Source organism: Corvus kubaryi, unplaced genomic scaffold (genome assembly GCF_017639235.1).
Source record: "Corvus kubaryi isolate FWS band 111438036 unplaced genomic scaffold, C.kubaryi_AGA036_p1.0 37206, whole genome shotgun sequence".
Lineage (NCBI taxonomy): Eukaryota > Metazoa > Chordata > Aves > Passeriformes > Corvidae > Corvus > Corvus kubaryi.
Genome location: NW_024581059.1, coordinates 19628 through 45743, shown reverse-complemented (window position 1 = coordinate 45743; position 26116 = coordinate 19628). Strand labels below are relative to the sequence as shown.

The window sequence follows — 26116 nt, the reverse complement described above, 5'->3', positions numbered from 1 at the left end:
TCCAGGGCTCAGAAATCCCTGAGGGATGCACGGAAAAGCGGAATAAAAGTCCAAATCCGATGTTTCGCGTGTAGCAGTGATCTCTCATCCCGGAGCCCCTCCCAGGACGGATTCGGGCTCCCCCCATCCCAGGGGAGCGGAGATTTCCCGGGAAATGCTTTCACAATCCCACCTGGCGGCTGCAAAAGGAGCTTCCCCCCCCCCACCCCCCCGCTTCCCGCCCATTTCCCCTGGATGTGGGGCAGAAAAAACTGGGGGAAAAAAATGGGATTAAACCCAAGACGTGACAGGAGCCGAGTGGAGGCTGCGGGGGAATTTTGGGTTCTCTCCCTGCTGTGGGAATTCTCTGCAGGGTTGAGCTCATCCCAAGGGATTGGCAGGGATTCTCCCTTTCCCGATCCCTCTCCATGCTCCTTTTCCCGGGATGCCACAACCCCCGGGAAGGCGCAGGAAGGAGCCGGGGGAAGGAAAGAGAGCCGGGAATTCTCCTCCCCGCCTGGAATTTCGCTCCTGGGAAGGAGAGGAGAAATGATCCATAAAATTTCCTTGGGATACAGCTCCCGCGGCCGGGCAGGAGGTGCCTCTGGAGCTCACAAATAGTTTAATGTTTTCCCGTGAATTTTATTTTGATGGTTTGGGTTTTGATGATGGGGAGAGGGAGGAATTTAATTTTCCATCGGTTTTCCCGTCGGAAAAAAATCCCATGGGAGCGAATTTATTGAAGGAAAATGGGCCCGGGAGCGGGAGAGGAAGGAAAGGCTGGGGGGGGGGGATTTTTCCCAAAAAATTGAGAGGTCCTGGCGGTGATGCTGGGCTGAACTGAGGCGGGTGGGACTAGTCCTTACTGGGACAGACGCCTTCAAACTGGTGTGGGACCGCTCCTTACTGGGAGTGGAGCCCTCAGACTGGTGTGGGACCGCTCCGTACTGGGAGGGCTCTCACCAGTCTGTGCTGCTGTGAGGGGACCCCTACTGGGACAGGGCTCTCCAAACTGGGGGGTGTGGGCTCCGTACTGGTGCCGCCCCCCCCCCCCCGCATGCGCGCTCCGGCCGGGGCGCCCCCGCTGTGCGCACGCGCGATTTGCGTCACGCCGCGCCCTGCCACGCCCTGCCACGCCCACCGGAACAACGCGTGGGTTCTACGCATGCGCAGCTCTGACCACGCCCACCACATGCAAATGAAGGGCGTGGTCACCGGCTCCACCCCCGGGGATTGGCGCATGCGCTTTAGGTGAACGATGGGGCGTGGCTCACCGAGCCCCGCCCACCCCTTGTGACGCAATACCGCACCCAGGGGGCGTGGTCTGGGTAACCCCGCCCACCGCGGCTGAGGGGCGCTGGGCGGGGCGATGGCGAGGCCACGCCCACCTCCGGCTGGCGCCGTTGCTATGGCGACGGCGGCTGCGCGCGGGAACGGGGGGCGGGGCTGCGGCCGTGCCGAGCCCGGGGCGCGCGCTCGTGGCGGGAACGTGGCGCCCCCTGCCGGAGGGCGCTGAGGGAAGGGATCCTTGCGGCAAGGGGTCCGTGAGGGCGGGGGGGTCTGCAAAGGGGGAGGTTTGTGAGGGAGGGGGTCTGTGAGGGATGGGGTCTCTGAGGGAGGGAGTTTCTGAGGGGAGGGGGTCTTACAAGGGGGTTTCTTGAGGGGAGAGGGTCCCTGAGGATGAGGGGGGTCTCTGAGGTGGGGGTCTGGGGGGTCCATAGCGGGGCCTGTTCCTCCCGTGGGGTCTCAGGGGCTCTGGGGGTGGTTCTGAGGGGTTGTGCACAAGCCTGGGACCTGTTTTTTGGGGTGGAGGCCGCCTGAGGAGATGCTGCTCTCAGTGGAGGGGAGGGGCTGGAGACGAACCCCATCAAGGTGTCCCTTTCTCCAGGGAAGCCCCTTGGGGATGGGGACACTTTGTGGTGGGTTTGGTACCCCTGAGAGGGGCGCTGGAGCTTAGAAATGGCTCCAAAACCCCTTTAACTCCCCTGAGCTGCTCCTGCCACCTCTCGCAGGTGACAGAACTGTCCCCATCAGCCGCCACCATGGGCTCTGTGCTGTCCCTGTCTGCTGCCAGCGCTGCCTCGAGCCAGAGGAAGGCTGAGGATGAGGAGGATGAGGATTTATCGGACAGCCAGGAGCCCGTGGAGGACGTGGCCAAGATTCCCTACATGGAATTCACGGGCCAGGACAGTGTCACCTGTCCCACCTGCCAAGGCACTGGCCGCATCCCCACAGGTGGCTGCTCCTCTGGGGCCTAAACATCCCCAAAACCAGCTTTAAACAGCAAAAAAGGGTCACTTTTTTAATGTGTTGTTCCCATTTTGCCTCCCAGAGCAGGTGAACGAGTTGGTGGCTCTGATCCCCTACAGTGACCAACGGCTTCGTCCTCAGAGAACGTAAGAGAGGAGCTCTTAAATCACTTATTGCTGCATTTAGGGGTTGTTTTCACCCCAAAAAAACAGGATTTAAAGCATGATTTTAAATATTTCCACTGTGGGCACAACGATCCCACTCCCACCTTCCATCCCCATGCTGGAGTTTTGGGAGCAACTGCAAAAAAAAACCCCAAAATGCTGCTTTGGTTGCTCATTACCCAACTCCAAATGTGTAAAAAGGGAGGATTTTGAGCATTTCTGATGTTAAAAATGTGAGAGCAGCTCTTGGGTGCCTCTTCCAATGAAACCAAATATGAGGTGGGATTTTTTAGGTTTTTTAGGATCGGAATCTTGCAGAGGAGGTGAAGAATTCCCTGTTTTTTTCCCAGGAAACTCTATGTCCTGCTCTCAGTGCTGCTCTGCCTGCTGCTGTCTGGCCTGGGCGTTTTCTTCCTCTTCCCCCACTCAGTCCTGGTGGATGATGATGGCATTAAGGTGGTCCAGGTGTGGTTTGACAGGAAAAACTCTGCTGTCCTCCTGGCCATCACGGTAAATTTTCCATGGATTTGGGAAAATAAATCAGCAGGGGAATGAGCCAGCAAGGTCAGGGTTGTTTTTGTCCCCTCCAGGCCACCCTGAGGATCAGGAATTCCAACTTCTACTCGGTGGCAGTGAGCAGCCTGAGCAGCCAGGTGCAGTACATGAACACCGTGGTGGGCAGCCAGCAGCTCACCAACGTCTCCAGCATCCAGCCCCTGAGGGACAAACTGGTACTGACTGGGAGTTCTGGGAGCTGCACCTTGGGATTTCAGTGTCCGGTGGCCACAGCAGCTTTTGCTCTGTCCACTCCTTCCAAAAATGGGGTTGAAGGGTGATCAAATTGCACTGAAATCTGGTTTTTTTTGCTCTGTTCCAGGTGAATTTCACCGTGAAGGCAGAGCTGGGTGGATCCCTGTCCTATGTGTAGTAAGGATTTACTGCTCCTTGTAGATACCTGGGGGGCAGAGAGGGTTGAAGCCACTTTGATTAAAATTTGGGAAATTAATCTGGAAATCACTCACTTTTCCTGCTCAGTTACTTTGCCAGGAATTTTCTTGAGCTGCTGTGAGATGGTTTTGTTAACACCAAAGTGAAAAATACCAGCAGGAGCTGCCAAAAAACCCCAAATTCCTCAAGTTTTCCCCCCTGCTGACTGATTTCCTTGATCTTTTCCAGTTTTTTCTGCACTTTGCCCAAGGTGAAGGTCCACAACATCGTGATCCTCATGAGGTAGGTGCTGCTCCTGCTTTGGGTTCTTGGGCCTCTTTTCCCACCTCAAAGATTCTGTTCTGGGGTTCCTGAATCCCAAGGGAATTGCAGCCACGGGTTTGGGCTCCAGGGAGAAAATCCTGCTTGGATTTCCCCCAAATTCACCCCAAATCCACCTCAGGGCCGGGTTTTAATCCAGCCCAGGAGTGTGAAACATGGGCTAGGGCACACAACTCCCTCCAGGTGCTGCAATTCCCACTTTTTCACCAAAACCCCCAGGAATTTGGGGGGTTTCTTTTGGGAAAAGAGGAATTGTGTGATGAATACCGACCTGCTGGGTTGTTCCTTTGTCCTGCCAGGACCTCGGTGAAGCTCTCCTACATTGGCCACAGCGCCCAGAGCTCTCTGGAGACCTTCCACTACCTGGACTGCAGCTCCAACTCCACGGCCCCGCTGCTCCCCCTGGCACGAGGGGCACCCTGACGGCGCCCGGGGGCACAGAGGGGCCTGAAGCCACCTCAGACTGGCAGCAGAGGGACCGTGAGTGGCTCTGCAGGGACAAACCTGGCAGCTCTGGGGCCTTTTGGAGCCCTGCTGGGGGTTGTTCCTTCCCTTCCTTTTTGGGAAGGAGTCTGGAGCTTTCCCTCCTGAATTAGGGGCTGAAATCCCGAAGGTTTCCAGTGGTTTGCACCTGTTTTGGAAGCTGGGCACTGTCAGGGTGTTTTGGGGGAAATGAATTTATTTTTTTTTCAGGGTAAATAAATTTATTTTCTTGTTCTTGAGTGGTGGCAGCACCTCAGGACCTCAAAAAGGGACAATTCCCGCTGGGAATGTGCCTCTGTCACACCCTGGAAGGAGGCAGAGGAACCCAAATCTTTGGAATGAGCTTTTTCCTCCTTTTCTCCCGTGGCTCTGACCCGTCTGGCATCCAGAGGCTCTTCCCTGGGGTTTGAGATCTGGGAATTGGCTGCTTTTTGTGCTCCACTTCCCAAATCAGCAGGGATTTGAGGGGGTTCTGTGGGAGGCTGGGATTCCAAGGCCTCCCTGCCGGGAGCTGGACATTCCTGCCGGCTGCTATCCCGAGGAAAATCCAGCTGGCAGCTCGGCCCCCGCAGCCCTTTGGCATTTTGCCCCTTTTTGGGAGGTTTCTGCTGGAATTTCAGCCCTCGTTTCCCATGGGATTCGAGAGCCAGGCACAGCCACAGGTGAGGGAATCCTTCCTCAGTGGAAAAATCCCCTGATTTTTGGGTGACAGTGACATAAAATCCACACTTTGCTCCCTTTTCCAATGAGAGATTCCTGCCGCAGGAATCAGCGTTTTTAGGGCTGTATTATTCATTAAACCTGATTTGGATCTTTCAGTGTGCTGTCCTTCGTTTCTTTTTAAGGAAAAGCTCTGGATTTGTCCTAAATCCAATGCTCTGTTGGGGTTGTTCCTTTGGTGGTTTTTTCCCAAAAATCCTTGTTTTGCTGATGGGTTTCCGTGGAATCCCAGAATGGGTTGGGAGGAACCCTAAAGCTCGTCCCATTTCACCTCCCACCATCCCAGGGAGGGGGAATCCTCTGGGAATTCCATCCCAGGGCCTCCCTGCCCTCACAGGGAGGAATTCCTTCCCAAAATCCCACCTAAACCTCCAAATTCCAGTGGGAAGCCACTCCCTGTGTCCTGTCCCTTGTCCCAAATCCATTCCCAGCTCTCCTGAAAGGTCTTCCCTTCTCCAGGCTGAAAAATCCCAATTTTCACAGCTTTTCCCAGGATTTCTGGGGGAAAAAAACTCAACCAGGTGCCCATTCCCAGCTGGGACTAGTGCCCAGAATCCCAATCCCAACCCCCTTCCCTGGTGACCCCAAACTTCTCCCACAAATCCCCCAATTCCTGCTGAGTTTTCCTTTCATTTTTTTAAGGAAAAAGAAGAAATCCCAAACTTTGCTTTTCCTCCATTTTCTTCCCCCCCTGGCTGGGTTCAATCCTGATTTTTTGTGGCTCTCCCCACATTGCCTTTGCCCCTCTTTACCCCCAGCCCCATCCCACTTTTCCAAGAATCCTGGAGGATTTTTTTGGGGGAGAGGGGGGGCTGCCCACAGCAGGGACCCCCAAATTTGCCGCTTGGCTGAGCCAGGAGGGGAAAGGTTTGACCTGAAATCCTTTGTGCAGAGTCCTCATCATTAGGAGAGCCTTTTAAAGGGCACTTTTAGGTGGAAAATCCTCTTTAATCCCCCAATCCTCCTTAATTAATGTCCCCTGCCAGTGTTTTGGTGCTTGGCCACAGTTGGCAGCTGCTGTGCTCAAGGCTGGGGAAGGTTTAAAACATAAATTGTGCCCCAAAATGGCTTTTAAAAAGTTGTTTCTTAAAATCTTTTCCAGTTATAATTTCTCCAAGCAAAGTTTCGCCATCCGCAGAGGCAAAAAGAGGAGATTTGACCCAAAAGAATTGGGATGAAACTCAGGAATTCCTCACTTAGGAGCTGCCTGGGGCCTCCTGCATGTGAAATCCAAGCAGGTTTGGGGCTCTTCGGGGTCACTGGGCTGATTTTCTTCAAGATCATTAAAAAAAATCCCATTTCTGAGCTTTTCCCCTCTAATGAACAGTCTGGGGAGGAGAGGAATTTCCATACGGGATTTTTTACGGCAGGACAAGAGGTGAGGGCCACGGAGTCTCCCACTTCCAGTGCTGCAAAACAGCCCAAAATTGAGCTTTTGCAGGTAAAAAATAGGATAAAATCCGTGGGGAGGAGGGGACAGCCACCCCCTGCCCTGGTGACACCAGGATTGTCCCCATCCTAATTATGGGACAAGAGTTCCGCAATTAAACCTCTTGCTTTTCCAAGATTTTCCACTTCAAAATTTTCACTTTCAAAATTTTCTCTTTTTTGGCTTTTTTTAAATTTATTTTTTCCCCTTTTCCCCCTTAGTTTGAATTATCTCAACCAAAAAAAATTTGCAGTTTTAACCCAAACTGAGGATTTAAAAGGGATTTTTTCCTAACCTAAGCAATTTTACAATAGTTGAAATGGGGAGGAAAGATTTTAATTGCTGCAAACACACCCGAAAAGAAAAACCAACTCAACTTTTACTTTCCACCAAAAGTTTTTTTTTTAGATTTTTTTTTCATTTTATACCAACGGATGTTAAAAAATACAGACTTGTTTTACAAGAATAGCACCATTTTTTGAATTTTTTTGTGTGTTTTTTAAACTCATATTATACATGAACACTCCTGCTTGGGGGAAGGGGAAAATTTGGGACAGGGAGGGGATTTTTGATACCTGGACTGGCGAAATCCCATTTTTTTCCAGGAAAAAGGGATCACTGACATTCCCACCTCCACCTGACCTCAAAAACAGGTCTTCCAGGAAGAGAATAAATAAATATTAATGGGTTTTTCCTTCGAATCTGGTGTTGGCACGAGGTGGTTGCTCCCTGATTCGGGGTGAGCCCTTTCAGTGCAGAACTTCTCAGCTCCTTTTTGGGGTGGATCCCATTTCTTGTGGTTTTTTTTTTTTTTTAAGGAATCGGGCTGGGCTTTTTAAAAAAAAACAAAAACCAAACCAACAACAAACAAAAACCACGACAACCAAAACCAAACAACCACACCAAAAAAATCCATTTTTTTTACAAGAAGCAGACGGGGCCGAGGTCGACCCCAAACTCCTGCTCGGGTCCCCCAATGTCCATAGGTGCAATGTCCACGATGGGCAGGCGCGAGGTCTTCTGCGAGCGGTACTCGATGACTGTCTTGCCCCACTTCCCGGTGTGTTTCTGAGGGAAAAACGGGCAAAAAAGGTGTTATTTAACTTTCTAAAACCTTCTAAATCTCAGTTTGAACCCCAATTTATTGTCAGGCACTGAGGGGCCCCACTTCCCAGTGTGTTTCTGAGGGAAGAACATCGGAAAATGGGGTTTGGAGGATCCCTGGAACGCCATCGCCAGCTGGGGGTGTTTAAGCAAAGCCTGGAGTGGCAGCACTTGGTGACAAGGTGGCATCGGCTCACAAACTGCCCTCGCTGACCTCAGACGTCTCTTCCAACCTCGTTAACCCCACGACTTAAGGATTCTGCCCCGATTTCCTCCCTCCTGCCCCGGCACGCACCGTGCAGCCGTCCTCCAGCACGCTGTAGGTGAACCTGCTGTTGCCCTCGGCGCGGATCTCAACGTCGTTGGAGCCCTGGATGAGCAGGGCCTTCCTCAGGCTGCCCGACTCCTCGTCCAGGTAGGCCACGCTGTTGCGGCAGTGGTAGGTGATGTTCTGGGAGCCCTCGGTGGACAGCAGCCTCAGGAAGGTCATCTGGATGTTGGCCGTGTTGGGTGCCAGGTCCTCGGCACCGTAGCTGAACTGCAAGGGGGAAGGGAGGCTTTCAGCCAGCTTTTTTTTTGGGAATTTTGGGGGGATTCCCAGAGTTTGCTTTCCCAGAGGGGTGTAGGTGTCACGGCCTGATGCCAAGATTTCCATAAAAGCCTCTAAATCAACCAGTTCTGATCCGACGACCACCAATTCCACCCCAAGGACGGACATCAACTGCAAGATTTCCATATAATCCTCAAGATCACCCAGTATCTGATAGAACCACCAAAAATTTCACCCCAAAGAAGGACGTAACTCCAAACTTTACATAAAATCCTCAAGATCACCCAATAGCTGATCCAGCCACCACCAATTCCACTCCAAGGAAGGACATCAACCCCAAACTTCCAACATAAACCTCTAAATCAACCAGTTCTGATCCAACAATCATGAATTTGACCCTAAGGAAGGTCATAACTCCAAGTTTTCCCATAAAATTCTCTGGACCAACCAGTTCTGGTACAAAACCCATCAACCCCACCCCAAAGAAGGACATCAACTCCAAACTTTCTATAAAATCTCTAAATCAGCCAATATGTGATCCAAAACCCATCAATTCCACCCCAAGGATGGACATCAACTCCAAGATTTCCTTAAAATCCTCAAATCACCCCGTATCTGATAGAACAGCCAAAAATTTCACCCCAAAGAAGGACATAACTCCAACTTTTCCATAAAACTCCACCGCCAGCCCTCTCCCTGACCCCATCTCGGCTGGACACCCACGTGGAAGCCACCATTGATGGTGTCGGCGAACCAGACGTGCTTTTTCTCCTTGGCCTTGCTGCTCCACCAGTTCTTCCTGGGGATGCTGCCGGGGCTGGGGTACACGCACGTCTCCCCCGTGGCCATGTTGCAGAAGACCTTGATGGCGTCCAGGGTGCAGCCCTGGTTGGGGTCGATCCAGTAATCGCCTGCGGCCGGAGGGCACCGAGTGAGTGACCGCCAGGTGGTGGGGGTCAGTGAGAAGGTCAGCGCCATCCTGGGTGTCCACTTGGGTGGTGGAGGGGAGGAGGAGGAAGGGGTGGAGGCGGGGATAGAGGCAGGGATGGACACGGACGGCCAAAGGGGTGGACACAAGGATGGAGGAGGGATGGAGACAGGGGTGGGCAGAGGGACGGAGGCAGGGATTGGCCGCAGGGATGGACACAGGGCCGGAGCCTCTCTCTCACCACTCTTCCAGTCGGGGTGGCAGAGTTTGATGTCGCGGCAGGTCCTGGCTGGGTTCTTGCGGGAGCCCTCGGGGCTGCGGATGCTCTCGATCTGGTTGTTGAGGGCCTTGAGGGTGGCGTCCACCTCAGCGTCGTGCGGCCGCAGCCCTGGCGCCGCCTCGTCCGCCCGCATGTAGCGCCCGGGGTCGGGGCCCTTCTCGGGCTGCCCCAGCCCCGCGAACGCCGACATGTCGATGCCGGTGCCGGGGGGGCCGGGGGGGCCGGGCGGGCCGGGGTTCCCGGGGGGACCCTGCGGGAGGGAGGGAGGGGGTGAGCTCATGGCAGGGTGGGCTGGGGGTTGGATCCCTTTGTCCAGCTGGATCCCCCTAATCCTGACCATAACCCCCTGCCCTGCTGGATCCCTTTGTTCTCTGGATCCCTTTGTTCTCTGGATCCCTCCCCCGCAGGATCCCTCTGTCCCGCTGGATCCCCTGCCCCTAATTCTAACCCTAATCCCCTCTCCTCGTGGATCCCCCTGCTCTTCTGGATCCCTTCATCCTTCTGGATCCTTCTCCTCTGCTGGATCCCTTTGTTCTGCTGGATCCCCCTCCCCTCATCCTAACCCTGACCCCTTGGCCACCTGGATCTGCCTCCTCTGCTGGATCACCCTGCCCTACTGGATCCCTGCCCCGCTGGATCTGCTCCCGCGCGGTTCCCCGCTCACCGCTGGGCCGGGCTCGCCGCTCCTCCCGCGGGGCCCGGGGGGGCCGATGGGCCCGGGCATCCCATTGGAGCCATCCTTGCCCGAGGGGCCCACAGGGCCGGGGGGACCCTGAAAAACACCAAAAGGGGCTCGGGGTGTGTCAGGGATGGAGCTGCCACCCCTGGGCGTGGCACCGAGCCAGGGGGTGCCGCCTTTTCCGCTTTTCCCCAAAATTCCAGGATTTACCCTGCACCCAGGGGGGGCTTAGAGGTGCCCCTTTTTCTGCTTTTCCCTCCTTTTCTGTTTTCCCCCCAAAATTCCAGGATCAGGCGGGGCTCAGAGGTGGCTCCTTTTATGTTTTCCCCCACTTTTTTCTGTTTTTCCCCCAAAATCCCAGGACTTACCCTGGGCCCGGAGGGACCTGCAGGCCCGGCAGCGCCTTGGTCTCCAGAAGGACCCTGGGAAGGATGGGAAGGTGGAAGGTTTTGGATCCCATGGGAGATGTGGGATTTGGGGTGTGGGAATGTGGGATTTGGGATGTGAGATTCGGGATTTGGGGTGCTGGGATGTGAGATGTGGGGTTTGGGGTGTAGAATGGGGGATTTTGGGATCCATGGGAGGCTGTGATCCCAAATCCTGGGACTTACGGGGGGCCCGGGCAGCCCCTGGAGCCCGGTGAAGCCCCGGTGCCCCTTCAGGCCGCGCTCACCGGCCTCTCCCGCCTCGCCTTTGTCACCGCGCGGGCCCTGGGGACCCTGCAAGGGGGACACAGCGGCTCAGGAGCAGGGCCGATCCCAAACTGGGACCCCAAACCAGGATCCCAAGTGGGAATTCCGGGCGGGATGTGCGGGAATCACTCACCGGCATCCCCCGAGCGCCAGCGGGGCCGGAGGGACCCATGGGACCCTGAGCACCCTGTGGGAGAAAGGAGCAGAGTTCTCTCTGGGATTCCCAGGCACTGCAGATATTCCCAGATTTAATTCCTGGCATTCCCGGCTCATTCCCAGTTTTATCTCCTGGGATTCCCAGGCACTGCAGATATTCCAATTTCCAACTCCTGGAGCTCCCAGTTCATTCCAAGTTTTATCTCCTGGAGCTCCCAGGCAGATCCCAAACCAGGATCCCGGGAATCCTCGGGAATCCTCAGGAGCTGTTCCCGGTGCCATTCCCGGATGATCTCGAACAGCTCCATGCCCTGGATTCGGGATGATTCCCGATAATTCCCTCTCCCCCGATCCCGTCATGTCCCGCTCACCGTCTCTCCTCTGTCTCCCTGTTTTCCAGTGGGTCCCACGGGGCCGGGAGCTCCTGGAGCGCCGGGAGCACCGGGAGCACCCACGGGGCCGGTCTCGCCACGATCGCCCTGGGAACAGGGAATGGGATCAGGAATCCCGGGAATCCCGGCTCTGGGATTGGGGAACACACGGATAACGGGAGAGATCCGGGACCAGGGTCAGGAATCCCGGGAATTCGGGCTCTTGAGAAATCCGGGATGAGCTCACCTTCACTCCGGCCGCCCCATCCCTGCCCGGGGGTCCGTCAGAGCCGGGACTTCCCTGGGAAAAGGGGAGAAATTCAGCTTTTGCCTTTGGGATGGGGGAAAACTGTTTTTTCCAAGCAAAATCCCACGGCAAAAACGCGCCGGCATTTTCCGGGAGCACCCTTAGGGCTGTCCCCGCCCCAGGATCAGCCAGGGATCCATGCTGGATATTCCAGACATTCCCGATTTTCCTACCTCCCGTCCGGGCTCTCCGGCCGGCCCGGTCAGCCCGGGGGGTCCCACAGGGCCGGGGGGTCCGCGGTCTCCAGCAGATCCAGGCGCTCCCTGTTTTCCAGGCTCTCCCTAAAAATAACCGGGAAAACCCCCGCGGGAGTGAGTCCGGGATGAGAGATCACTGCTCAAGGGGCTGGGAAATATCGGATTTGGGCCTTTATTCCGCTTTTCCGTGCATCCCTCAGGGATTTCTGAGCCCTGGAACGGGATCATGGAATCGCGGGGTTTTTTGGGAGGGATTTTCGAGCTCATCCAGCCCCGTTTATCCCACACCTGCCGCTCTCCCGGGTGGCTCCAAGCCCCGTCCAGGGACAATTCCAGGGGTGAGAATGACGATCCTTAAGGTCCCTTCCCACCCCAAATCATTCCACGATGATCTGGGGAGGTCTCGTAATTCCCAGTTCCTGCCGCTCCACATCCCTGAGCCCTCATCCTCCTCTCCCAGCCCCGCCGATCCCTTTTCCCAGGCTGGAGCAGCACAAAAACTGCGGCTCCGGCTCACAGCTCTCGGAATTTCCGTGCAGGAATTAAATCCTCCCGAATCCCTGCACATCCCTGGCTGTCCCAGGGATGCGGAACAGAGCCGGGATTTGGCCCCAAACCCCTTCGGATTGAGGGTGGAAGAGCAGCAGGAAATCGGGAGAAAGGCAGGGAATTCAAACCTTCATCGGCCACAAACTTTCCCCAGAGCTCGGGGGGCACAACTCCCCGGTGGGAAAGAGGTGGGAATGGTGGCAAATTCTTATGGAAAAGGTGTCACGCTGCTCTGGGCGCGGCCGGGTCAGTGGGGAAAAGCCTTGGGAGACTTTGGGACATTTTTTGGGCATGGAAAGAGCTGCGATCCCAGAAACGCCGGGATGGGGATGAGCAGCTTCCACCACCCTGCACCCTCCCGAAATCCTTCCGCGCCACTAAATTGCCTCTGATGAGCTCCCATTTCTTCCTGGACTGTGGGGTTTTTTGGGGTTCCGCTCACCGAGGGCCCGGGCAGCCCCGGGAATCCACGCTCGCCACGCTGCCCCGGCAGCCCCACGATGCCGCGCTGTCCTGCCAGCCCTTGGGGACCGGGGGGGCCGTCCGGACCCTGCGAGGACACAGAGAGGGGTCAGCGCCACTCGGGGGGGTGGCAGAGGGTCCGGGGGGGTGTCCCCAAATCCCAAATACCGCGGGGCCGTCCTCGCCGGGCTCGCCCTTCTCGCCGGGGGGGCCAGCGGGGCCCTGCAGCCCCGGGTCCCCCGCCCGGCCCGGGGGTCCTGCGTCGCCCCGTGCGCCCTTGGGGCCGTCCTTGCCCGCGGAGCCGGGGGGGCCAGGGGGGCCGGGGTTACCCTGGGGGGAGAGATCAGGGTTAGAGCGAACACAGGAGAGGTTTCCATGTTCCTGATCCATCCCTGAGCCATTCCTGATCCCAGTCCTGATCCATCCCTGAGCCATTCCTGATCCCAGTCCTGGCGCTGCCCAGGGGTTGGAGAGCGCTGGGAACTGTCCCTTTGGAAGGTGGGTGGCACCCGGGGGTGGCTTTGGTTCGGGGACATCGTGGGGAGTGGCGGCTGCCCAGCCCCAGAGCTGGGGGTCGGCGATCCCGGCTGATCCCAACTGTCCCAAGTGATCCCAGAGCTTCCTGAGGGATCCTGGCTGCCTCCAGATGATCCCAACTGTCCCCAAATGAGCTGCTCCCAAACGATCCCAGTTTTCCCCCAGTGATCCCAACTATCCTGAGTGATCCCAGATCCTCCCAAGCGATCTTGGCTGCTTCGAGTGATCCCAGCTTCCCCTCAGTGATCCCAGTTTCCCCCACACTCACATTGGGGCCAGGGGGTCCAACGCGTCCGGCAGCTCCGGGGAATCCAGTGGCTCCCTGGGGATGGAGGCGAGAGCAGCTCAGATCCCGCCCCTCCCCCATCCCCTAATTCCCACCCCCATCCCCTCCCCCATCCCCCCACACTCACCGGGGGACCCTGAGCGCCCCGGGCTCCTTTGGGGCCGGTGACACCAGTGGGACCCTGGGAAGAAGCAGAAAAAGGGTGAGGACTGTCAGGATGCGGCGATTCCTGGAACTCCTGGGATGAGGGACCCCCGGAAGGGCTCAGCCCCAATTTGGGGGGTCCCAGCTGGACCCACCTGCGGGCCTGGAGCCCCGGAGGGACCCTGGGGCCCGGGGGCGCCGGCGTCGCCCTTCTGGCCGGGCTCCCCCTGCTCGCCCTTGGCTCCGGGTTGTCCATCAGCACCCTGGGAAAGGGTCAGCAGTCAGCAGCCGGAGCCAGACTGAGGTCACAGGGATGGACCGGGGACACGGACAGAGCGGGGACAGAACTCACCGGGGGGCCAGCGAATCCAGCGGGGCCGGGGGCCCCGGGCTCTCCACGCTCTCCCTGTGGGGGTAATGGGGGGAAAATTGAGGGAATAGGGCAAATGTTGCACTGTCAGCACCGGAGTGGGGACAGGTGGCACCGGCAGCACCGGGGGGGGGGGACAGGTGGCACTTACAGGGGCACCGCGGGCACCCGCGGCTCCAGATGGGCCGGGGGGGCCGGACTCGCCCTGGAAAAGAAGGAGGGATAGTTGTGGGGTCAGGGTGGGATCTGCCCCAGGGATCCGCTGGGGTCTATGCAGGCGGGAGCAGCGTGGGGCCACCCTGGTCTCACCTTCTCGCCGTTGGGGCCAGCAGGGCCGGGGGGGCCGATGGGACCGGTCAGACCCTGTGGGGACAGAGGGGATGGTGATGCCACCGGGAGGGGCCCTGGGTGGCCACCATGAGGATGAGGCCACTAAGAGTGTTCCTCACTGGCCACCATGAACATCCCTGACTGGCCACCATGAGTGTCCCAGGCTGGCCACCATGAGTGTCCCTGCCCGGCCCCCTCCTCCCCCTGTCCCCGTCTCACTCACGCGAGCTCCGTCCTTTCCGGGGGCTCCCTCAGGTCCCTTCTCTCCGACGTCTCCCTGCGGGGCACGACAGGGCCAGCGTGAGCCCAGCTGAGCCCTGGTGGCCCTGGTGACACCTTGTGACCCCCATGTCACCTTCACTCACCCTGTCCCCCTTGGGACCGGCGATTCCGGCTGCTCCTCTCTCCCCGGGCATCCCCTGCAGCCCTGGGGGTCCCTGGGCGCCGTTGGGGCCGGCGGGGCCAGTGGCGCCCTAAAGCAGCAAAGGGACATTATTGGGGTGCCACCCCCACCGTGCTGGCACTGAGCCCCCCGGCGCTGCCCCATCGGTTCACCCACCTTGGGTCCGTCGGTGCCGGGGGTGCCGGGGAGGCCGCGGGGCCCCTGCAGGCCCTGGGCGCCGGGAGAGCCGCGCTCACCGGGGAAGCCGCGCTCGCCCTGGGGACAGCGGGGACAGCTCAGGAGGGGACACCGGGATGGGTGGCACCGGGGGGTGGGATGGGGACAGAACCAGCATGGAGCTGGTGGCCCTGGGTGGGGACAACCATGCCCTGGGACCCCCCTGCACCCCTCACAGGTGACACTGTGGGACCCCTGCACCCCTCACAGGTGACACTGTGGGACCCCTGCACCCCTCACAGGTGACACTTACCCTCGGACCCACGAGCCCGGGGGCTCCAGCTTCTCCAGGAACACCCTGTGGGAAGGGGACAAACGGGTTTGGGGTCAGGCCTGGCAGATTTGGGGGTCCCGACCCCACCTGGGGGGGGAAAGGGGGGGGGTCTCACCTGATCTCCAGGTTTGCCGCTCTCGCCGGGGGGACCTGGTGGCCCTGGCAGCCCCTGGGAGGGGACAGGAGCCACGTGAAGGCAGTGACAGTGAGACTCTGGGGTTGGGGTGGCACCACCCCCACCCCAAACCCCAAATAATCCCGAATCCCAAACCCCAAATACCAAATCCCAAATCCCAGTGCTCACCTGGAAGCCAGAGGGGCCGGGGGCTCCTTGCTCTCCCCTCTCCCCTGCGGGGCCCTGTGGGATGGATGCTGCTCAAGGACCCCAAAAACCTTTTCAGGCTTCTCCCACCCCAAAATTTTGGGGACCCCAAAATCCACAAGAGACAGAGCTCAAGGACCCCCAAACCTTTGGGATTTCAGACTTCCCACCTCCCCCCCACCCCCAGGATTTTGGGGATCCCAAAAGCCCCAGGACCATGTGGGCCGGGGATTTGTGGGTTTTGGGATCCCCCAGCAGATCTGGGGGGTGTTTAGCCCAAATTTGGGATTTTTAGCCCCAATCCCACGCTTGCCCTGTTTCACTCACAGCAGGTCCTGGGGGTCCAGCAGCTCCAGTCTCTCCGTCCTTGCCGGGAAGTCCCTACAGAGAAGGGAAACCCCGCTGAGCCCCAAATCCCACAAATCCCATTTCCCCCCTTCCCACGCCTCAGTTTCCCCCTCGGGGGCTTTTAGGGTGGAGCAGCACCAAAATGGGACTTTTTGGGGTTTGTGGGGACAGAAAACCTCACCCTCAGCCCCGGCGCTCCAGGAAGTCCTTTTTCCCCGGCTTTTCCAGGCTCACCCTAAAAAAGGATGGAGGATTTGGGGTTCCAGGCGCCAGGGAGAATTCCAGGGTTTTTTTTTTTTTGGGGGTAAAAAAGGGCCCATACTCACGTTGGCACCTTTGGGACCGGGGAACCCCATAACGCCAGGCTGGCCCCGAGCCCCCTGCGGGCCGGGGGGTCCGGGGCGCCCGTCCTCACCGGGGGCACCCTGTGGGGACAGAGGGGTCAGGACCCCACCCCAAACCCCAAAAAACCTCAAACAACCCCAAACCCCTTATGGGGTGTCACTCACCGTGGGGCCAACTTTGCCTTGGGGTCCGGCATCCCCAGGGCGGCCAGTGAGACCCTGTGGGGACAAAAAGGGTTTGGGGACATCCCTTGGTGTGGGGGGCCTGACCCCATGGCCATGGGGTGACCCCAAAGGACAGCTGTGCTCCGCACAAGGAGTGGGGAACCCCAGAGGGGATTTTTGGAAACTCCAAATACACCTTGGGAATCCCAAAGAGCGTTGGAATTAGCAGAGCGCGTCTTAAATAACCCCAAATGGTCTTAATTAGCGCCAAAGAGCACCAGACAAAACCCCAAAAAAGGTCTTGATGCCAAAGGGTGTCTTGGCTAACCCCAAAAGGACCTTAGTGACCCAAAAGCACCTTATCGACCCCAAAATCACCTTTACCAACCTCAAAATCACCTTAAACCAACCCCAAAATCGCTTTATTGACCTGAAAAACACCCTAACCAAACCCAAAACCCCCTCACCAACCCCAAAACCCCCTCACCGACCCCGAAGTCACATTTAGCCCCCCCAAAACCACCTTACCAACCTCAAGCCCCCTCACCCACCCTCCAGACCCCACAGGTGCCACCCCGTCCCCGTTTTTGGGGTCACTGCTGTCCCTCACCCTGGCTCCGGGCAGACCGGGCTCTCCGGGGCGTCCGGGGTCGCCGCTGGCTCCTTTGGGGCCGGCCAGGCCAGCGGGGCCACGCTCACCTGGGGCCCCCTGCGGGATGGGGGGATTTGGGGTCAGTCTGGGGGGATCTGGGGGCATTTGGGGTGGATTCGGGGTTGTCACCCCTGGGACACCCCCAGTGTCCCCAAAGTCCCACCTTGGGGCCGGCCAGCCCGTCCTGCCCGGGGAAGCCGCGGTTGCCGGGAGCGCCCTGTGGGGGAAGACGAGGATTTGTGGGGTCAAGGGAGTTGTTTTGAGATCTGCGGAATATTTTTGGGATCCGGGGTTGGTTTTTGGGGTCTGGGAAGGTTTTTTGGGGTTGCCGGGAGTGCCCTGAGGAGGAAGAGGAGGAGGATTTTGGCGTCAGGGGAGTTTTTTTGGGATTGGGGTCAGTTTTTGGGGATCGGGGTCCGTGTTTTGGGATCAGGGTGACCACAGACCCTCTCTCCAGGTGGCCCCAAAGGTCCGGCAGCTCCGGGCTCTCCGCGGGCTCCTCTCTTCCCTTCCTCCCCGGCCGGTCCAGGGGCACCTTGGGGTCCTGCGGGGCCCTGAGGACAAGGAGGAAAACGGGTCACGAGGAGCCTTCGTCCCCTCCCCAACCCCTCCGGGGACAAATCCCATAAACCCGAGTCCCCCTCGCGTCCCCCCTCATGTCCCTGCTGGCGCCGGGCTCGGCGGGGCCCCATTGAGGGTGGTTAATGAGGCGAGGGGAAAATGTCCCCAAGGCGGAGGGATGTCCCCAAGGGGGGACACGCGAACACTGCGGCCATTGTCCCATCAACCCCCGCCACTGTCCCCCCGCGGGGAGGGGGACGCTGCCCCTCGAGGGGCCTCGTTAGGGGAATGAACTCATTAGGGCCGAGGCGGTGACGGTGGGGACAGAGGGGCTGAGGATGGACACGGGGCTGAGGATGGACACCGGGATGGGGAGGGAGGGGTCAGGGATGGACACTCGAGTGGGCAATGAGGGGCTGGGCCTGGACCTCCGGGTGGGCAGCGAGGGGTCAGGGATGGACCTTGGGCGGGGGCTGGACCCTTGGAGGGGCAGTGATGGGGCTGGGGCTGGACACTCAGGTGGTCAGTGAGGGGTCAGGGCTGGACCCTGGCCGGGGGCTCTGGGTGCCCCCCCCACACTCACCGTCTCTCCCTTGGGTCCCTGCTCGCCTTTGAAGCCCGCGATGCCGGGTTCGCCCTGGGGAGGGGGACGACAAAGTCACAGCGTCCTTAGGGCTGTCCCCACCCCAACCCCGGCCTGGCCTCCAGGCCCTCGTCCCCATTCCCATCCCATCCATGTCCCCACCTCTGATCCCATTCCTGTCCCCATCCCTGTCCCCATTCCCACCCCTTTCCCCCTCCCCCCCCCCCCCAGTGTCCCCTCAGGGGTCAGGGCCGGGTGCCCGGGGAGTGACCCGGGAGTGACCCTGGAGTGACCCGAGTGTGGCTTTGGGGAGGGGACACCCAAAAGGGGAAGGTGTTAAGGGGGCGTGGCCTGGGGCAGAAGGGGCGTGCTCATCCCCTGGCTGGGGTGTGGTCAGTGGGCGTGGCGTGGGCGGTGCCAGGGGCGTGGTCACGGGGCGTGGTCAGTGTCCGGGGTGCGGTCACTGGGCGTGGTCAGTGTCCGGGGTGCGGTCGCTGGGCGTGGTCAGTGTCCGGGGTGCGGTCAGCGGGCGTGGTCGGGTCCCCGGGGGCCATCGGGGGTCTCTCACCGTCTGTCCCTTAGGGCCCAGCGGGCCGGTGGCTCCCTGAGGTCCGGGCGGGCCGCGGGGGCCGGGGAATCCTGGAGCGCCAGCGATGCCCGGGGCGCCCTGCGGACACCGGGGGACATCAGGGACCCCGAACCGTCCCCATGCTCCCCTCAGTGTCCCCAGTGTCCCCTGTGTCCCCCCCCTCCGCCAGCAGCTCCTGTCCCCCAGCAGCTCAAATCCCACCTTGTCCCTGCAGCCCCAGTGTCCCCCAGTGTCCCACTGGTGTCTCCGCACATTTCCATGTCACCCAGTGTCCCCACTGTCCCCTTGGTGTCCCCCAGCGTCCCCCCAATATGCCCCCTCATCTCCGTGTCCCCCAGTGTCCCTCAGCACTCTCACTGTCCCCCAATACTCCCCAGTGTCCCCCATCCCCCATCCCTCAGTGCCCCCCCAGGGGACTCAAATGTCTCCAAATCCCAGCGCAGCTGCTCCTCACCCTGGGCCAGTCCCCTCCCAGTCCCAGGGACTCGCTGGGACACCCCACCCCTGTCTCTGTCCCTGTCCCCATCCCCATCCCTGTCCTCATCCCCGTCCCCATTCCCATCCCTGTTTCCAACCCCATTCCCACGCCTGTCCCCATCCCTGTCCCCGTCCCTGCTCACCGCCGATCCCTTCGCTCCGGGGATGCCATCGGTACCTGGGTTCCCCTACGAGCAGACCCCGCTGAGCTCCGTGCCTCACTTTCCCCGGATCCGGCCCCGTCCCCGCCTCTCCCAGCTCAGGGGACAACACGGCGGGGACAGAGCCACCAGGGCGAGGGGACACAGGGACTTACGGGGGCGCCGGCGGGGCCGGGCGAGCCGGGGGTCCCGGATTCTCCGCGGGGCCCCTGGGCACCCTCGGGTCCCCGCGCTCCTGTGGGACCTGCTTCACCCTAGGGGGAGGTGACAAAGAGGGTCAGGGTGACACCGCGACCCTCTTGTCCCCACCGGGATCGTCCCTCTCCCCTCACCTTGGAGCCAGGGGCACCGGGGAAGCCGGGGGCTCCTGCTGGGCCGACGGGACCCTGGGGGCGAGAGGAGCGTGAGGGTCCCCCCGGGCTCGGGGGTGTCCTGGGGGACCCCGCTGTCTCCTCGGGGGGGTGACGCAAGGTCCGGGGATGTGCCAACCCCCCCTGGACTTACGGGGGGTCCGGCTGGGCCAGGGAGGCCGTCGTTGCCACGAGCGCCCTGCAGGGAGAGGGTGACAGCGGTCACAGGGGGGCTCCACGGGGGGGGACAGGTCCCCCCTGCTACCCCCAGGTGCCACCAGGGCCGCGGGTGACACCGCACTTACCGCAGCGCCCGAGGGGCCGGGGCGTCCTCGCTCTCCAGGCAGCCCACGGGGACCCTGCGGGGACAGAGGGTGACAGGTGAGGCCCGGGGGTGCTGCCCCTTCCCGAGCACTGCCCGGGCGTGCCTCAGTTTCCCTCTCCCAGCGCCGGACTCACCATGGGGCCGGGGGAGCCGTTCTCACCCGGGGAGCCGGACTCGCCCTGCGGGGAGGAGCAGCGGTGAGCGCGGCACGGGGACGGTCCCCTGGTGTCACTGGGACGGTCACCAGAGCCAGGGGACGGTCACTGGGTGTCACAGGGATGCTCACCGGGCCATGGGGACGGTCACCAGAGCCGGGGAATTGTCCCCAGCCCCAGGAACTGTCACCCCTTCTCACCTTGGCTCCGGGCGCTCCCGCCTCTCCTTTGGCACCGTCCAGGCCCGGGTAGCCCTGGGGACAGGGACACAGCAGGGGTGGGACAGTGACAGAGCCACTCCGGGGGTGACACGGGGGACACAGGGAGGGGACACGCACTCACCCGGTGGCCTTTGACTCCAGGCAGGCCGGGGGTCCCGGGGAAGCCACGAGCGCCCTGCGGGCAGGAGAGGGGCGAGTTGGGCACAGGGAGAGGACAGCGAGGGGACAGCGGTGGCTTTGTCGCAGGGCCACCGGTGCCACGCTCACCTGGGGGCCGGGGGGGGCCGCGCTCGCCGGATTTCCCGGGTTTGCCGGTCTCACCCTGCGGGAAAATGGGATTTGAGAGGGTTGGGGACACAAAAATGTCACTTTTTGTCCCTTCTCAGCTCAGCTTCGGCAGCTGCCACCACAGCTGAATGTCACAAATGTCACTCACGTCGTCACCGGGTTTTCCAGGAGGTCCTGGAGGTCCCCGGGGACCCATCGGACCCTAAAGGGGACAGAGAGGTGGAGATGAGTGGTGCTGAGGGGTGGCACTGATTTGAGCCCTGATTTGAGGGGGTTTGGGGACATTTGGGGACACTCACAGCAGCGCCAGGCTCGCCGGGTTCGCCGGGGTTGCCTTGGAATCCTTGGGGACCCTGTGGGGACAAGGTGACATCAGTGGGGGTGGCACCAGCCAGCCTGGACGCCCCAAAATTTGGGGGGGGTGGGCAATACTCACAGGGGAGCCGGAGGGCCCGGGGGGGCCGCGGGGTCCCATGGGGCCCTGGGAGGACACAGCGATGTCACACGGGGGGGGACACCCCCAAAGCCACCAAAATTGGGGAGACCCCCCAAAACTGGGGATCCTGGAGTGGGGTCCCGAATGGGATCAGTCTGCACAGGGGTGGGGAGGGGTTTGGAGGGGGATTTGGGGGGAATTGAGGGGAATTTGGGGAGGTTTTGTGGGGATTTGGGGGGGATTGAGGGGGTCTGGGGGGATTTTGAGGGGATTTGGGGGGATTTTGGGGGGATGTTACCATGGGTCCCTGCATGACGCCCATCTGAGCCCCTCCAGCCTTCTCGTCGAAGCCCCCGGCCATCTGAGCCGCAAAGTTCTGTCACGGAAAGGGGGCTCAGCACCCCAGACACCCCCAAAAAACCCCTGAATTCCCCTCAAAAAAACCCAATTACCATCAAAACCTCCGCAACTGCGCTCAAAACCCACCCAAATTCCCTCAAAACCACCCCAAATTCCCTCAAGTCCCCCAAATCCCCCTCAAAACTCTTCAAAATCCCCCCAATTCCCCTCAAAACGCCTCAAATCATCCCAACCCCCCCCTCAGAACCTCCCTAGGTCTCCTCAATCCCCCCCAAATCATCTCAAAACCTCCCAAAATTCCCTCCAAATCCCCCTCAAGTTTCCCCAAATTTCCATGAAACACCCTCAAATTCCCCTCAAACCCCCCCAATCCCCCCCCAAAACCCATCTACCCCCCAACCTAACCCCCTAACCCTAACCCCTCCCACAAATACTCACCCCCCCCAGGCCAGGAGGTCCCGGGGGTCCGGGGGGGCCGGGGGGGCCGGGATTTCCTGGAGTTCCGGGTTCCCCATCCCTGCCCCGGGGACCGGGGGCACCCTGGGGTGGGGGGCACAAAAAAAGGGATTTTTGGGTATTTTGGGTGGGACAAAAAAAGGGATTTTTTTGGGATTTTGGGGAGGTCACAGGGGGTTTTGAGGTGTTCCCAGTGGATTTTTAGGGATTTTTGGGGGGTCGCAGAGGATTTTTGGGGATTTGGGGGTTTCACAGAGGATTTTTAGGGATTTGAGGGGAGTCCCTCTCACCTTCTCCCCCTTCTCGCCGCGGTCTCCTCGCTGTCCCTGCTCACCTGCGGGGCCCTGCAGGGGGAGGGGAGGAGCAGGATGGGAGGGGGGATCAGGAATCCCCTCCCCCCCCCCCCCCCCCCAGATCCCCCCTCCCCCAAAAATTCCAGAAATTTCCCAGCCCGGAGCCACTCCCACCTGCGGGCCCGGGGGTCCTCGGGGTCCTACAACCTGTGGGGACACAAAGGGGGGACGACATCAGGGCTGGGAGGGTCCCAGCCCCTTTTTGGGATGTCTCAACCCCGCCCCCCCCGGCCCAGCCCTTTTTTGGGGGGTCCCCCCCCACTCACATCTTTGATGTCACCGGGTTCACCTTTTTGTCCCTGCGGGGCAAAGCAAAGGGTGAGACCCCAAAACCGCCCCAAAATTCCTTTCTCTGACCCCTCCCTCCCCCAAGGCCCCAAAACTGTCCCAAAATTCCTTTCTCTGACCCCCCCCAAGGCCCCAAAACCACCCCAAAATTCCTCTTGCTGACCCCCCCAGGAATGAACCCAGAGACCCCAAAACCGCCCCAAAATTCTCCCCGCAACCCCGCAAAGCCCCAAAATCACCCACCCCAAAATTCAGGACAAACGCCCCCAAAATTTGCTCACCTTGGGGCCGGGCTGCCCTGTAGGGTACCCCAAAGAAAAGAAAAATAAAGAGAAATTAATGAGGGGAGAAGACACGAATTTGGGGCAGGGACGACACAAGGTGGCTCCATCCTGGGGGGGCTGTGGGGCCAAACTGGGGGGCACTGGGGGCTCCCCCAAAGCGGGGCCAGCAGCGAGGGGGCTTTTTTGGGGTGGTTTGGAGGCTTTTGGGGGGCGCTCAACCCTTTAATCCCCCCCTGGCTGGGGCAGGGAAGGGTTAAAAAAAGGCAACTTTCGGGGTTTTGGAGGAAGTGGGGTAGGGGTTTTCCTTCATTCTGGGGTGAAATCCCACAATTTCAGGGGATTTCCACCAAACCCCTTTGCCGGGGGTGTAAATCCCCTCCTGCCTCTCCTCCATTTTTTCTGTCTAAAATCCCCAAACCCTCCATATTCTCAACCAGGGCTAACAACCTCAATGATTTTTTCCCCGGGGGCCGATTTTTTCAGTTTTTTTGGGGGTGAAGTTTCCTTTTCCACGTGTTGCCGCATGGATGCTGCCATCCATGTCTAGGTAATTAATTAAGGAATTAAGGGGAAATAAATAAATTAGAACTACCGGGCTGCCCCCGGGGCCGATTTCCCCCCATTTTTTCTATCTAAAAAACCTCAAAACCTCCAAATTTTCAACCCCACCATCTCCAGGGGGTAAAAACTGATTTTTTTTCCCCTGGGGACGATTTTCCCCCAGTTGTTTTGGGTGAAGTTGCCTTTTCCCTGTGTTGCCGCATGGATGCCACCATCCATGGCCGCGTAATTTATTTATTAATTAACTAATTAGGGGGAATAAATAAATTACAACCGCTGGGCTGCTCGCTGGGGCAAATGGGGCAGCACTCTCCGAAGGGGATCTCGGGGCTGGGGCAGTCCCGCAGCTCCTCGCAGGTGATTTCGTCGCACAGAACTGTCCCCGTGTCGCACACGCAGATCCGGCACGGCTCCGGCTTCCACACGTCCTTGTCGCTGTAGCGGTGCCCGTCCTGCAGGCAGCTGCCAGCCTCGGCTGCGGGGACAGCGCGGGGACAGCGCGGGGACAGCGCGGGGTAAGGGGGGTGGCACTGCCAGCCCCGTTCTGCGGGCAGCTGCCAGCCTCGGCTGCGGGGACAGCGCGGGGACAGCCAGGAGGGGGGTGGTGGCAGTGCCTGCCCTGCCTGAGCACGGGGAGCAGGAGGAAGGGGACACCAATGGGGCCCCAAGCCCCGGTGAGTGGGACAGCGCGGGGACAGCGCGGGGACAGCCAGGAGGGAGGTGGTGGCACTGCCAGCCCCGTCCTGCAGGCAGCTGCCAGCCTCGGCTGCGGGGACAGCGCGGGGACAGCGCGGGGACAGCGCGGGGACAGCCAGCAGGGGGTGGTGGCAGTGCCAGCCCCGCTCTGAGCCCCCGAGGAGGCCCCGAAGCAGCGAAGGGGACGCAGCCTCGAGCAGCGCCCACCCCCCCGCCCCTTCCCCGGGTCCCCCCGGATGTCCCCGAGGTCCCCGCGGCTCTGGTGGCACACGGGCCGTGGCACCGGTGTCCCCACAGGTTCGGGGACAAGGGGGGTTGATGTCCCCAGGCTGAACTCACAGGTGGCCCAGAGGTACCCGGGTACTCCTGGGGGGTCGCCAGGAGGTGCCTTGGTGTTCCCAGGCTGCACACCGGGGTCCCCAGGTGGCCCCAGGGTCTGTGGAATGTCCCCCAGGTGTCCCCGGGTATCCAAAGGGTCCCCGGAGTGCCCCTCAGGGTCCCTGGGATGTGTCCCAGTGTCCCCGGAGGTGCCCCAGGGTCCCCAGGTGTCCCCTGGGACCCCAGGTTGTACCTCAGTGTCCCATGGGATGTCCCCAGGACATAGCCTAGGGCTGGCCCTCAGTGCACGCCCTGTCCCAGCCGGACCCTGTGACCCCAACCAGACCCTGCTGTCCCCAGGCTGTCCCCCCACTATCCCAGGGAGTCCCCCATGCCCCCAGCCTGTCCCCCACTGTCTCTGCCAATCCCCCTGCCCCAGCTCATCTCCTACACCCCTGGCTGTCCCTCTGTCCCCTCACTGTCACCTGCTGTCCTCATGTCCCACCTGTGCCCCCCCGGCCATCCCAGGCTGTCCCTGTCCCTCCCCACCGTCCCTGAACTCCATCCACGCCACACACCTGGATCCCAGACTGTCCCCCAGCGTTCCCACGGTGTCCTCACCTGCCTTGCGCCATCCTCCAGTGTCCCACTCTGGCTGTCCCTCCCTGCCCCACCTTGTCCTCCCACTGTCCCCCAGGCTGTCCCTCCCTGTTCCACTTCATTTCCCATTGTCCCCCGTTGTCCCCAACTCTCCTCGTGCTGTCCCCCCGTGTCCCTCCCTGTCCCCCACTGCCCCCCCTGCGCCCACATTCCCCTGGCACTTTCCCCGATGTCCCCCCAGTGTCCCCCACTCTCCTCCCGCTGTCCCCTGGTGTCCCCACGCTCCGAGCTGTCCTCCCCTGCCACTCTGAAACTCTCCCCGTCCATCCCACACCGTCCTACGCTGTCCCACGATGTCCCCATGGTGTCCCCCGCTGTCCCCCGTCCCCTTTCCGCTCCCTGTCCCCTCTGTCCCCATTGTTCCCCGGTGTCCCCGCGCTGTCCCCCTCTCCCCTCCTCCAGCTTTCCCTCAACGTGTCCCCCTCGCCCCCTCCGGCGCTGCCCCAAAACTTTCCCCTGCTCCCCCCTTTCTGTCCGCGCTCCGTCCCCTCCCTGTCCCCATCCCCGGCCACTCACGGAGGTCCCGGTCCTGCGCGGCGGCGGCGGCGGCGAGGCAGAGGAGGAGGAGGAGCAGGAGGGGCGGCCGGGGGGCGGCCCCGGTGGCTGCGGGGACCCGGCCGGTGGCGACGGGCTCGGAGCGGCGGCCGCCTGGGGCCGGGCGGTGTCCGGGCATGGCGAGGCGGCTGCGCCCGATCCGCGCCCGGGGCCGGCAGTGCCCGCTCGGCCCCGCGGCCCCGTTTAAGTCCCGGCCCCGCCGCCCCCCGGGCGCTGTAACCCGAGCCGGGACGGCCCTCCCCGCGAGCCCCCCGAGCCCTCCCCCGGGCCCCCCGGACCCTCCCCCGGCCCCTCCGGACCCTCCCCCGGTGGCCCCGAGCCCTCCCCCGTCCACTCCGGACCCCCCCGCCCGGCCGCCACCGGGGCCAGCGCGGGCGGAGGGACCGGGCCGGGCCCCCGCGGGGACACCCCCGGTACGGCCCCGCAGCGGAGGGGGGGATGCAGGATTTGGGGGGATGCAGGGTTTGGGGGATGCAGGG

The 26116-nt window shown here is 60.9% G+C and overlaps 2 protein-coding genes across 3 annotated transcripts; one reads left to right on the top strand and one right to left on the bottom strand.

Annotated features, from left to right (window-relative positions):
• Positions 1–1420: 1420 nt before the first annotated feature.
• Positions 1421–4963, top strand: TMEM106C (transmembrane protein 106C). 2 transcript variants are annotated; one of them, XM_042022447.1, is made up of 8 exons: positions 1421–1519; positions 1992–2214; positions 2312–2375; positions 2744–2903; positions 2984–3124; positions 3271–3320; positions 3570–3623; positions 3962–4963. In XM_042022447.1, exons 2-8 carry the CDS (start codon positions 2022–2024, stop codon positions 4083–4085), a joined length of 786 nt encoding a protein of 261 aa, XP_041878381.1. In that variant the 5' UTR covers positions 1421–1519; positions 1992–2021; the 3' UTR covers positions 4086–4963. The 2 variants fall into 2 exon arrangements, with proteins under 2 accessions (XP_041878381.1, XP_041878383.1); XM_042022449.1 differs by having other exon boundaries at positions 1421–1553.
• Positions 4964–6671: 1708 nt separating this feature from the next.
• Positions 6672–25770, bottom strand: COL2A1 (collagen type II alpha 1 chain). Its single transcript, XM_042022450.1, has 54 exons — positions 25599–25770; positions 23683–23883; positions 22845–22861; positions 22542–22574; positions 22390–22422; positions 22213–22266; positions 21905–22006; positions 21405–21482; positions 21107–21151; positions 20970–21023; positions 20819–20872; positions 20659–20704; positions 20504–20565; positions 20362–20415; positions 20141–20185; positions 19987–20040; positions 19836–19880; positions 19664–19717; positions 19487–19585; positions 19314–19358; positions 18673–18771; positions 18105–18158; positions 17407–17514; positions 17124–17177; positions 16919–17017; positions 16309–16362; positions 16126–16224; positions 15981–16034; positions 15779–15832; positions 15434–15487; positions 15245–15298; positions 15109–15153; positions 14796–14894; positions 14602–14709; positions 14460–14513; positions 14216–14269; positions 14058–14111; positions 13889–13942; positions 13692–13799; positions 13520–13573; positions 13375–13428; positions 12738–12899; positions 12550–12657; positions 11535–11642; positions 11302–11355; positions 11055–11162; positions 10661–10714; positions 10447–10554; positions 10204–10257; positions 9821–9928; positions 9118–9406; positions 8672–8859; positions 7694–7936; positions 6672–7362 (listed from the first exon to the last, which is right to left on the bottom strand). The coding sequence occupies exons 1-54, from the start codon at positions 25753–25755 to the stop codon at positions 7216–7218; spliced, it is 4530 nt and encodes a 1509-aa protein (XP_041878384.1). The 5' UTR covers positions 25756–25770; the 3' UTR covers positions 6672–7215.
• Between the last annotated feature and the right edge of the window lie 346 nt (positions 25771–26116).

What these genes read in the sequence shown, in the direction of transcription:
- TMEM106C (XM_042022447.1), top strand. Translation starts at nt 2,022, where the DNA reads ATGGGCTCTGTGCTGTCCCTGTCTGCTGCCAGCGCTGCCTCGAGCCAG. An exon ending in CTGTCCTCCTGGCCATCACG is followed by an intron (nt 2,904 to 2,983) that starts GTAAATTTTCCA and finishes TGTCCCCTCCAG; the next exon opens with GCCACCCTGAGGATCAGGAA. An exon ending in AGCCCCTGAGGGACAAACTG is followed by an intron (nt 3,125 to 3,270) that starts GTACTGACTGGG and finishes GCTCTGTTCCAG; the next exon opens with GTGAATTTCACCGTGAAGGC.
- COL2A1 (XM_042022450.1), bottom strand. Translation starts at nt 25,755, where the DNA reads ATGCCCGGACACCGCCCGGCCCCAGGCGGCCGCCGCTCCGAGCCCGTC. An exon ending in CCGGAGCGAAGGGATCGGCG is followed by an intron (nt 18,772 to 19,313) that starts GTGAGCAGGGAC and finishes CGGTGTCCGCAG; the next exon opens with GGCGCCCCGGGCATCGCTGG. An exon ending in TTGGACCCCCTGGCCCCAAT is followed by an intron (nt 12,900 to 13,374) that starts GTGAGTGTGGGG and finishes CTCTCCCCCCAG; the next exon opens with GGTAACCCCGGCCCCCCTGG.